This window comes from Numenius arquata, chromosome 7 (assembly GCF_964106895.1).
Source record: "Numenius arquata chromosome 7, bNumArq3.hap1.1, whole genome shotgun sequence".
In the NCBI taxonomy this organism is placed as follows: Eukaryota; Metazoa; Chordata; class Aves; order Charadriiformes; family Scolopacidae; genus Numenius; species Numenius arquata.
In genome coordinates, this window is record NC_133582.1 from 49,342,964 (window position 1) to 49,355,588 (window position 12,625).

At 38.5% G+C, this 12,625-nt stretch overlaps 1 protein-coding gene across 1 annotated transcript in view; it reads right to left on the reverse strand.

The window, feature by feature from the left end:
- KAT2B (lysine acetyltransferase 2B) overlaps positions 1–12,625 on the reverse strand; it is a 44,897-nt gene that overhangs the window by 28,795 nt on the left and 3,477 nt on the right. The window contains exons 2-5 of the mRNA XM_074150172.1: positions 7,475–7,601; positions 3,158–3,303; positions 2,551–2,640; positions 614–795 (exon numbers count right to left, since the gene is read on the reverse strand). Coding sequence (XP_074006273.1) covers positions 614–795; positions 2,551–2,640; positions 3,158–3,303; positions 7,475–7,601 — 545 coding nt within the window. The remainder of the gene's footprint in view (positions 1–613; positions 796–2,550; positions 2,641–3,157; positions 3,304–7,474; positions 7,602–12,625) is intronic.

The window sequence follows — 12,625 nt, forward strand, 5'->3', positions numbered from 1 at the left end:
GAGAAAAGCAGAATTAAAAGACATCCGGCTTTTCATCCTGGCTCTTCTTCCCCCAGTGAATAAGTTATCCCTTTGAATTCTGACAATGTATTAAAAGGTCATAACAAGAACAATCATTTTAAGGAACATAAAAAAAAAAAATCTATTTCACCATTTAGCATTAAAGCACTTACAAAATTACTCTAATTTTTCAAATCCTCCATGATTTGCTTTCAAACTGTGACACTTCACAATGCTTACTGTTATCTTTTTTTTTTTTTTAAGTTGAATAACAAATTGCCTGAATTTCTAATATATTAAATAAGGATCTCACATGAGGCTCACATCTTAAGCCTGAGAGCAACTTTGCAAACACAGGACGTGCAAAAGCATTGTTAGATACAGGTGTTCACGACCTTTACTCAGTGTTCCTGGCTGATAAAGCACATCTCTAAAAACACATGGATGCGTGTGAAACTCTGATACAGCCTCACGAAAATCCTCGAGTTTTCATATAAACTCCAGAACTGCAGAAATTCACAAGGTGCATCCACGGCGTACAGGTTCTAGTGTATTCCTGAAGTGTGTACATGCCGTGTTTGTAAGCAAGACTTGTAAGCAAAAGCAGCATTACCTGGTATAATTCACTTTATACCCTGCAATATCATCATTGGGTGATCTTAGTCTTCGCTGAGAAGGTGTCTCCAGGTGCCAGTAGTTAATGCGGTTCAGAAACATTTTAGCCAGTTCCACTATTGTTTGCCTTTCCTTTGAGGGTAAGTGGCTAAATTTGTACTGCACAAAATTATTGACACCCTTAAAACAGAAGAAAAAGATAATTAATTATTTAGCCATAATTTTTGCAGGAGTGTCCTTGAACATTCCTCACTTTATTTTTATTAACCCTGAACTTGCATTATGTGGGAAACAAAACAAATGCTGGAGACCACGAACTCCTTGCTCAGCTACTTGTGTAGCTGCCACAAGCTGGTTCCCTTGTACGCAGCAGCAGATACATCCAGATATTCTTATTCTATCCACCTCCAGCAGCTGACTTAAAGGGAGAGAAGGAAAATTCTTTGGTTTTTCTTGTTTTTTAAAGTAAAAAAACTTTGTCAGGGAATAAAGAAAGATCCAGGGGGCCGCCTTCTATATGCTCATATATGCACAATTTGGCTGATAATCATGCTGCATGACTTATTTCCTCTGTAACCGACTATCACCAAAAATCCTCTCCAGCCGCTTTTCAATAGTGGACTAGAACTTGTGGACTTCTAGTTAAGTTTGTGCCTACACATCATATTCTTCAAGAAATGCCAGTATTTCACAAGTATGTCACTTCATTGCGCTTTGTATACTGTCTACTCTAAAAAAAAAAACCCTACCAAATATAGTTAAAGTGCATGACTAAAAGTGCTGCAATACATATATATTATAAATAAATTATAATAATGCTGCTTAGCAAATAATTTTGTGTGATTGAGTTGCTGAACTGCTAAAAACAGAGTTGAAAATACTCATCTATTTTAAGGGAAAATTATTTCAAAATAAACTGCAAGAACTACCCTTTCATCTCTGAACTTTACTTTCTTAAGCAAATCAAACAGTATGAAGAATGTGACAAATATCGTATCGTACAAAATCTTTTAAATAGTCTATTTTAAGGACCAGGAGCGCATGGGGATTACACACACTTATTCTTTGTTTATACTCAAACTAAAGGAAAACTTAAGGTGAAGACTTCCCTGAAATTCAGCAGAAAAGTTTTTTGATTTTCTTAAATTCTAAGGAGTGCAAGGAAATAATTATTACACATAACAGCCTTCACATTTGAAAAATCCTGTTTAACAATACAGCATCCATTCATACACCAATGGGAAAACATTGAGCTCCTGTTTCAGTGAGGCATGTGAGCCTCTGCATAGTCTCACTGCAGCTCATGGGCCCACTTGTGTGCCAGAAATGCATTCCCAGGAGCTTGCTTAACACAAATCTGAATTTGTCGTATGCTCTTTATCCACTGAGAGTTACAAAAGCCTCAGTTATTCTTTGGTTTCGGCTTTGTTTTTTGTTGTGTACCCTTTGAAAGAGAAGGCTATGATCTCACAGAATTGAAATGTAACATTTTCACTGATTTACAGAAGGCAAGTGTCATTTTAATATTGGATTTCAAAACTTAACAGCATTACTCATCACCCGAAACAAAGAAAGATTAGAACTGCCACAAATAAAAGCAGTATTTTAATTTCATTTTCTAAAACCACCAAAAAGTCAGTTTCATTAAAGCATAAGATGAATGATGAGAGAAATCAAATAATGTAACCATTGTACCAACACTAAAGGAGAAGCAACAGAAGGCGGCTCCTACAGTCTCCTACAATGTCCTAAGTAATATACAGAAACTTTTGCAAACTGCCTATCACAGCATGTTTTCAAAACCAGTGCCTACATTTACCAAAAAAAACTAATAAAAGGAAAAAAACAAAACGCACAATAAACAAACAAAACCCCCCAAAAAACACCAAATCAGAAAAAACCCACATTAACCAAACCCACGTGTTGGTTGTTTACCTGTTCAATGCTAGGTTTCTCAAATGGGGGACTTTCCAAAGATCCTTCTACTACAGGTTTTCCCATCTGTAAAATGCACTTCCTCAAAAGCTGTTAAACATATACAAATTTGTATAAATTAGCACATTTGCATACCAAGGGTCAATGGAATTCACAGGTGCACAACACACTGCAAGCAGTGTTGAAAATCCTCTGGCTAGATACCTGCTTGCTTAGTCATCTAAACATGTAACTACTTAGCTTTACTGTGAATTTCTTCATATATACTCTTTGAAATGTGTACAGGAGGCCGCTCTGAGCACTCTAAGCAGCCCAGTCAGCATCTCTGTCAACTGACTCTTCCCCATGTGTAAGTGGAGAGTAAGGTTTGCAGGTGGCTGCATGCAGTGTTCAGGGATGGGACCTGGGGTCAGCGCCTGAACCATCTGGATGTCTTTTGGAATAAGGTGCAGTACATTGCAAGTACCACGTCTCGCCCACACTAGAGCATCTCATTAGAAAAAAGAAAACCTCTCACCAGATGAAGTCAATACATGTGTGAGGAGGGGCAGTGAAATTGGCTTATGAGTGAGAGAGTGAAAAACCTTACTACACACGTTCAGCTTACTTTGAACAGGTAGAAATAAACTTGCTTGGTGTCTGCATCTTCTTCTTTGTGGACACAGGTGAACAGATACTCCACATCCAATACAATCCCCAGGAGCCTATTCATTTCTTCTTCGGACACATTCTCCAGGTGAGAAACATGAGCAGCTAAACGAAATAAAAATCCAAACTTGTAAAAAAGTTTACTGAGAGAACCGATAGCACAAGTATTCCCCAGGATATCTCAAACTAAGCCCTAATGGTAAAGGCACTGGATCCTGTAATACCCTGTTTAAACAGAACATCTTATCACAGGTAACTGAAATACATGTTACATCAGAGCAACTTGTAAATGTAGTCCAGGGGTGTCAATTCCCACAGCAGAGGAACGAGGGCTGGTTGCAATCACAGTGTCTGTTAACACTTAAATCAGACCACACAAATCCGATCTGTACTAAGATGTTGCAACACATAAACAACTACACATATTGTTGTCCAAGACCTATGCTTTTGAGACAAGGTTTCTTAACTGAAGAAAATAAATCCATAATTCCCATAAATTAGGCAATCCAGTTATTGATACAAGTAGCATCTTGTTCCATGAAGATTTAAAAAAAAAAAAAAATTAGCTCTGTAAATAGGCTTTTTGTTTTAAACTGGACATTACTGGCTAAGTCTTTCACACCATGTAAAGTCAAACAAAGCTTTGTGCACGCTATATTAACAAAGCTTTTGAAGATCGTACTTGCTCATTTGTTCAGAAGTTTACAAAAAAGCATCTTCCAATGTATCATAATTTCCAAGTGACAAACTCCCTTTTGTGATCTCCAAAGGTAAATACAGTTCCACATTTGTAATTTTCAAAAGCTTGAGGTTTGTATGTGTGAAGCAGGACATTCATTTCAAGCTGGCTTGAACAACTGGCCCCAGGAAGAGAGAAGGCAATTTAAAACAAAAAGTCAATTCCCAGAAAGAAGATATTTGCATTACAAAAAGCAATGATCTTCATTCACCTAGTCCAGGTCAATGTACACAGAATGCATATACTTTCCTCTAAAAGAACAAGAAAACATCCTCTACAAGAAAGGAAGATTATTTAAAAGGTTGGGCATATTAGTTTTTTATATCTTTTAATAACTTGTATTAATATTTAGTTCTTAAATAATTATTATATTATCTTAGATATGCCAGTGTCACTAGGACTGCTAGGAAATTTTCAGCATAAATCTGATTCCTTAGGAGAGAGGAACTGGGGAGAAGTAACACTTGACTTGAAAACTTGGTGGCTATTTATTAGCCACCCAGCAAAGATGGTTTGTTCCAGAAAGTTTGGTACGACACCTGCCAAAACGTTTGAATTCAATACATTTGTGCAGCTTCAAGTAAAAAGGACACCGTGGCTCAGAACGTTAGAAAGATTCAGCAATCATTTACACGTAAATGAACATTTATAATACAGTGTCTTAAGTTCTGAGATCAAAACTGAAAGGGAGATCGTGGGCTTTCTTTAAGGACAAACATTCAGCATTCTGGGCAGAATAAAACAATTTCACTTCTGTCCTTGAGCCAGATATGAAAGTTTAATATTCCCAGCTGTCTGTTCTCATCTTGCAAAAGTAATAAATTCCCTCCTAGATGAACATTGCATGAGAAACTGATAACATACTGAAGAAGCCTTGCACTCAACTAACAAATGAATAAAACATCAGCATAAGAAGCCATTTCCACACAGTTTCCGTAACAATGCTGAATTTAAACGTTTTATTAAACTAGAGAATTATTACACATAAGGTGAATCTAAAAGCAATATAAATGTATTACCGCCCTGTATTTGCTACTGGTTACCATCTACTATAGAGTCACCAATGTTCATACATCAGCTCAACAAACTATCGTTCTTCAGATGCTCACAGCCCATTCCCAAATTCTTTAATAAAACAGTAAATGTTTTATTAAAATCAAAGCTTTAGTATACTGACATCAAATACTGAGTTACTCTTGACTAGAGTTACACAGTCCCACTCATCTGCATTGCCTAACAGGTACATCCTTCCTCAGCTGCTGTTGTGTTTGCAAAACAATAAATTTACAAAAAATAAATCACAAGTATAGGTTGCTACAGCATACAGAAAAAAAAAGCAAGCAGAAAGAGGAAGGCCAATGCAATGGTATGAAGACCTGAAAAACAGCAGGTTAGTTATTTCAGTCATGCAACTTCAGTAAGCAAGTACTTGAGTGTATGAATTAGGAGCAGTCAGAAAACAGACTCATGAGGAACGTGGCCACAGCCTATCTCAATATCAGTGTGTACATAAAAACACTACTAACATATATAGGATAAGCCAACACGCACAGTCAAACAGATTTATGCAACAAAAAACTGTCCTGGCTTGAAGATCGAACCGTACCCCCAAAAAGAGATGTCTCAAGAAAGACTAATGTCTAGGATTACCTTTGGAAAAAAATAATAAAATTTTAAAAGTCAAAAAACCTGAGCATTCTACATTTCACACCAGGTATGGCTTTAACCAGTACTGGAATTTCTACATCGCTATTTAAACGGCTCTCTGAGGAAGGGAAAACGCAGCGCAGATGATAATCTGAAGCCTGCACACCTTGTGGTCAATCTGGTTTTAAAGGCATTCAGGAGAACACACTAATTTAGAGGAGATGAATAGGAAAATTATCTTGGAAAATACCGCTGAAAGACATATTTTTGCCAGTAGTATGAGGAAGCAGACAGCAACTCATTTCACTGACTTCAAATGAAACATTATCCTCATTAGCTGCAGATGGTAGAATAAGAAATTTTACCTTTTCTAAAAACAACAATAAATAAAAATACAGTTTGTTCCATAAGGTACGTTTCACTGGTACTGGTTTTCCCTGGTTCCCTAGCTAATGAGCAATATAAGATTTTTTTAAATAAAATAAAAATAGTCTCAGCCTTTAGAAGAGCTGAGTTTTTTTACAAAATATATAGGCATCCACAAATTCTGCTGGAGAACAGGGAACTGACAGACACATCTCATAAGACATAAAAAAAAAAAGAAAAAAAAAAAAAAAAAGAAAGAAGAAAAACCTTTTTCTTCAAAGGCCAGGAATGAAAGGGACAGGTAACACAAGCTACCCTAACTGCAAAACCAAAGGCGGCACCGAGAAGCTGCATGATGAAAGGTTGAAACTAACTTGGCTAAAGCGACCGAACTTTCTGTGATACTATGCGTTTGTTAATCTTCTCCTGCAGGCAAAGCCAGAGATTTGGGATATCAGGAAAGGAAAAAAAATCTCCTGCAATGCTCAGAAATAGATCAAAAGTAATGAGAGCATAAAAAGAAAAGACATCAGAAATAGAAATAAATCCCAATTAAAAATGAAAAAAATATTACATACAAAGTATAATATTATTTTCAAAAGTTAAAAAATATATGATCCATTGTGAAGGTTTTAGATTTCCTTTTTCTTACTTCACTGTCCTGTTTTAGACATCAACAAAATTTAAATAGAGACCTCTTCTTTTCAATTAATTCTGAATTTTATTTTAGCTCAATTTTTACTCAGTATTTGCTAATGTATACAGAAAAAGTCATCAACTTTTATTTTGGATAAGCATGAATTTGTAACAAAATAATACAGTGATTCACCACTCTTTTTCAGGCTACGTGGGTAACAAATCATTATTTATTAATAGCTTGGAAAAAAAAGAAAAACCCGAACAAAACCCCACACCCCCATTTAACAGCGGATTTTGAGCAGTTGCTCCCGCGATATGCAAGCTGTTTGCACAATAACTTAGACAATGGTTAAGTTGTACAAGCCCAGTGTTATTTTCTGTGACAGGGAAAAGGCACAGTTCTTTTTGTAGGTAAGAGTACCTGCGTTAACAATGTCCAAGAATATTTTATAGTTTATTCTGTAGTAAGAAAACGTAATACAGCCTACAAGAGAGAGTCATTCACGTTGTAACAAAGGCAGCTGACAGATAAAACAATGTGAGGTTAATGCGTACGTTACCCGAAGTACTAAAATTGTTATGGGTGGCTTAAAAGCGCTTTTGCGTTTTAACAACTTAAGTTGTCCCGGCTGCTAGAAGCTGTACCTTAGTTCAATTTCTTCAAAACTCATTTTAGGATATTTCCGATGTATTTTAATGTATGTTATTGATGTCCAATCAATACTGATGTCCAATTATACGTCCCTATATTTTAATCTAAATTATCGACACTTAGGGCCAATCGTAACCCCCCACTTCTAGGTCTCGGCGCGGCACCTTGACTTTGGCCTCACCGGAGCGGAGACCCCCTGGCGCGGGCAGGGCGTGAGGAGGGCCATGGCTTACCCAGCGGGTGGCTGCAGCTGCGGCAGGGCTCGGCCAGGCTGACCCCCGCCTGCTGCAGCTCGGCCCGCGGCGGCGTGGGAGGCGGGTTGGGGTTCTTCCAGCCGTTGCATTTACAGGATTCCTCAGCCTGAAATCAAAGCAAAGGGACAGACGGGTCAAAACACAGCAACTTGCCGCAACCGCGTTACTGCAAAAGTGATTAAAAGTAACATTATTATAATAAGGATGGGGGGGTTTGTTATGCTTTTCTGTTTTGGGGGATTTTCAGGGTGTTTTCTTGTTGTTGCCTTGTTTGTTTTTGCTTTTTTATCTACCACAGCTAGACCTTATTTTCCAGAAATAATCAGAAATAGAATAGCACCCCAAATATATCGACATGGTTTTGGTAAGCAAAGCGTGCTCGGAAAAGCAGACACACAAACTCTGGCTGATTCCTTTACAGAAAGCCCTCACTCTAGCTCCTACGTGACAGAATTATTGAAACGTTTACTGGTACATCAACATGCGTGGATCCCCACATCAAGACAGTTTTAATGATTTAAACACAAACAGGTTGTCTTAACAGGCAACACGTTTATCACTGCCTTATCAGCTACACCAACACCAAGGAATCACGCAACCAAAGCCCAGCCCAGGACAACCCAAGCAGGGTTAACTAAACACTGGAATAAGCAGGCAATCATTGCACTGTTGGACAACGCTGTCTAAAGCAAGGCTTGGCCACAAAAGCAAGGGATGCCAGAGACAGCAAAGCTACCAATGAAACCAGAACACCACCCACCGACCGCAGCTAAAAGGGGTGACCGTGAAGGGAGAGGCTGCGACTTGGGTCACGGCGTTTCAAATCGCTGCGAAGCTCGAGGTCCCGATCCTCATTACCCAAAGAGCAGCTTTACAGGAGGGGATTTTCTTTTCAAAAGATCTTAGTTATTTTGACGGTAAAATTCTTCCACCAGCATTCATATCCCTATGTGAAGGTCTAATCGGAAGGAAAGTGTGCTTTCCTACTGTTCAGGGAGACCTGTGCACTGGGCTGTAAGAAGATACTCATGAATTTGCAGTGCCAAGACCTCAGCGAGGAAAGTATGCCAACTGCTGCATAATATTTATGGCTGAAACAACCTTAGTAGGAAAAATTGTGATGTTAATATATCCAGCACTAATGTGTCATTTTTCAAAACCGATTCTGAATATATTTAGTGCAATCTATTTCAGGAACCTATTTAATTTTCCTTTTATGTTTCCAAATCCCATCTTACCTAAGGAAGCAGCACCCAGGAGAAGCAGAAAAGGATCACAGCTTGACAGGTCCTGAGACTGACAGCTTTGTAGATTGACGGTAAATTGTTCTATCGAACTAATTTCAATATTCAGCAATCTGAGCACCAAGAAAACTGCTGCCTGCAGGTTGCTGAGCACCACATGACGGTTTTACCATCTCTAATGCTTAAGCCGTCATCCAGCTGGGCTCCTGGGCTCTGGCAGGTACCAAGGAGTGTGAGTGGTGTTTTCAGCAGCTGGTGCCACCAGGATGACTCAGAAATCCACCTGCGAGTGCCCAGCAAAACCCCTTCCACGCACTTCCCTGGGAAGAGGGACAACCTGTGCTGCCTGAAGCCCCTGGCTCTCCAAAGCCACCGTGTGGGCGCAGACTGCCTCCCACCGCCCGTGGTTATGGGGTGGCAGCAGGGAGGTTTCAGTACGGTATGTGGGGAAGATTAAAATAATTTCTTTTTTTTTGTTTGTTTTTAAAGTCTCGTAAAATGCAATCTGGATAGATTTATGGTGAATTGTATGTTATTTTTCTACCATGTTTCCTATGAGTAATACGAAGGCCCGATGCTATTTTACAGCAAAACCCGCCCCTTACACACTCACAGGCGTTGAGCCAGTTTACCTTTGTTTTGTCATCCACACCTAGAGGATCTCTTTAAGTTTAAGGACTAGAAAGAGAGGTCAGTGATGGAGTGACACCTGCGAACCAAGGATTGCCCTGATGCGGGGGCTTTGGACGTCACTGAGACGACGTGAAACCCCACTTCCAACTGGCCTCTCGAGCTACACAAAACCAACGCCAAATAAGCTATCCACGTTTGCTTCGCGGGAGAGACAACGTTGCCATCAAAGTTTCTGCAGTTAAGACAAGGATAGAGAAGCTGTCACAGAAAAAACCGACAGAAAATGAGATTATTGCCAAAGAAAATTCAAGAGACAATTGTAAAGAAGTTCTCAAAGAAAAATTGATTGAATATTATTTTAGGGAAGCAAGATTTGATCCTTCCCATGCAGCTGTCCGGACAAGTGTTCAACACTGTAAATTACTGACATAATATCATGCTTATTATTAATTGCCTTAAATCATACACAAGGAAACACGTCCAAAAAAAACTCCCACAACTAGGCACAAGCTTTTTGAGAATATTTTCTCCAAGTGGAAGCAGCATTTCACAGAAGCTCACCACACAATGTTTACTATCAAGCCGAAAAACTATAAACAGTGAGTAACTACACAAACTTTAGTGTCACACAATAATTAACAGCAAAGATGCAAACAAACAGATGTACAAATCGTGATAACAGCTCAGTTAAACTGCCAGAAATACATATCAACCCACCCACAGAAGAATAAAAACAGTGTGTTCAACAGCAGATTTTTTCTGCCCTCGGTAGTATTTCCTCGCCAGATCTTGCTGAAGCAGCTGTTAATTTATATTGTTCAAATTATTCCACAGACCTTTCTCAAACAACTATTAGGTTGGGTTTTTTTGTTAATCTCTCTATAAAACACCAGAATCAGCATAAATGTTCTGTTAACCAAGGGGAAACACAACCCGAAAAGGTCCTCTTTAAAACTAAGCTTTCATTGTAGGTGTTGACAGTGCAAGTATTTTGCAGTGAATACGCAATGTGCATTCCTCAGTGGCTTAAATTGCTGATTTTAAGTCTTCCACAGTGGTTTTTCCATTCAATCCTTTCTTTGACTACCTTCAGCTTTTTGCTTTCTTTTTTTTTTTTTTTTTTTTTTTTTTAATGTCACTCATCTGCTTTTCATTAGAAAATAAAGTATGACTTCACCTCCTCAAAAACTTAATTTAAGATCAAAACAGTTATGAGGGGAGGAAGGAAAAGAAGCATTTCAACTAGTACATCCAGTCCTTTGAGCCTTGTTTTCTGGGACATCTGCAGAGCCTTGATAAAGCCACTGGAGAAAGCTGGGGACTTCTGCCTTACTGGAGCCTGAAAAGTAGTGACTGTCATCTTTGCAGATCACGAACGCTGCATCTTCATGGGCATTTTTTAATAAAACTGGATGAGTGCAGTATAATACAACAATTACACACTTGTTGCCTGCCCCTTCTCCTGAAAAACTCTTCCCCTCCCCCTTTATGAACTGAAACAAACAGTTAAATTATGTACATTTTGCACTGTACAATATAATTTCAATCTTTTTTTGATCCTTTCCATGTTAGGTGGAGTGTTCAATGTGGGAAATCAAACTGTCCGGTAGCTCTAGGCAGTGAAAACTGCAACTCTGGACAAACTGAAGTTACTGTTTCTTTTAAAATACTGAATATGCTGATACCAGGTCAAAAATAGACAGTGAAAAAATACAGCACATTTTAACACGTGTTGTTAGCATTTTTATTGGAAAAGGAAGCACCTGAAAGTTACAACACTGCACATCTTAGCCCCTTCTAAGTGGGTTTCAGGTGTCTAAATAATAATGAAATAAATGAAGAATGTCACAGTAACTTATGGACTAAAGCATTCCTCACCTTTTTGGACAGTGAAATGAGCACAAAACATGCAAACTTCAAATGAACTTAACTACAAAGTAAAAGAGCACAACAGTCTTAAAACTGAGTTTCAAACCAGCTATTGTGCTGGGCCCTCATTCCAACTCAAAATCCTACAGGTTGCCCTGTCCAGTAACTAAGACGCAAAGCAGGCTCAACAGATTATATATACACAACATTACAGATCTTCCTATTTCTAGCAAGTGTAATTACTCTAGAAAAAATATTCTTCCCAACACAAAAGCCATGTAAAATACCCTGTATGGTTTTTCCTGCAAGCAATAATCTCAAATTGATGCTTTTAACAAAGAACGTCAGACAAACCGTAACAAATACATCAGCGAAGTTAAAATATGTATTTTTCCTACTCAAATTTCTAGTACCCAGCAACCAGACAATTAGACACTGCTTGGAGAGTCACTCATACATATCAGGAAATTAGCTAACGCATTTGTCTTTAACAATACTAAATAATCAGTTCAATGTTCAGCACTAAGGACACATTCTTCATTTATTGATCAATCCGAGTGTTTTATTCCCTGTACTTTCCAGTTTCACTTACAGAATAGATGTAGGCTACCATATAAAGCTTTTATGAATAATAGGGGCCCAATTCCCACCTTGCAAAGTAAATGGTAGATTTCCTATTTAAATTAAAGGAAGATGCTTTAATTTGGCCTGTAAGACATTGGAAACCAGATTCACCCCACTATGAAAATGATCGTAAGAAAGCTTTAGATGTCTTGTATGTCTCCTGCACACTTGTGCAGAAAACAACTTTAATACATTTCCAGCTGAACTTCAAGGAGCTGAACTCGCACTACACAGAGTCCAGTAGGAATATGGCCAAGTCTGCCTCATCTTAATCAGCCTTATACAAGTCAGGGAAAAAAAAATATTTCATTATGGAAACGGTGGTAAATATTTACCCTATGAATTCTTTTTTACATGTAGGAGCAGGAAAACTCCATGGAGGTCACTCTAGGATGAGAAGTGGGAAGAAGTGCCTCTGCCAAGGGTCAGCAGCTGGTCTGGAGCCCTGGACCCAGATTTTACTTCAACCTCTGCCACTCCCTCACCTTCCGCAGGGCCTCGGCCATGTCATCTCATCATAAACCTTCTCACTCTCTGCCCATATGGTTTATCTAAAGCACAAGGTCTTTCTTCAAGGAGGAATTGTTCCCTGCCACTTGCACAAATGCCTTAGGCTACTGGGCTCTAATTATATTTATAAGCATCCAGGCATTACTGTAAGAGATATATAATGAGAAATAAGCAATTTTACAGAAAACTTAGTGTACTAAAATAATACATATTTCGACTTGTTTATAAGAAAAACTCCCAGTGAGACTGG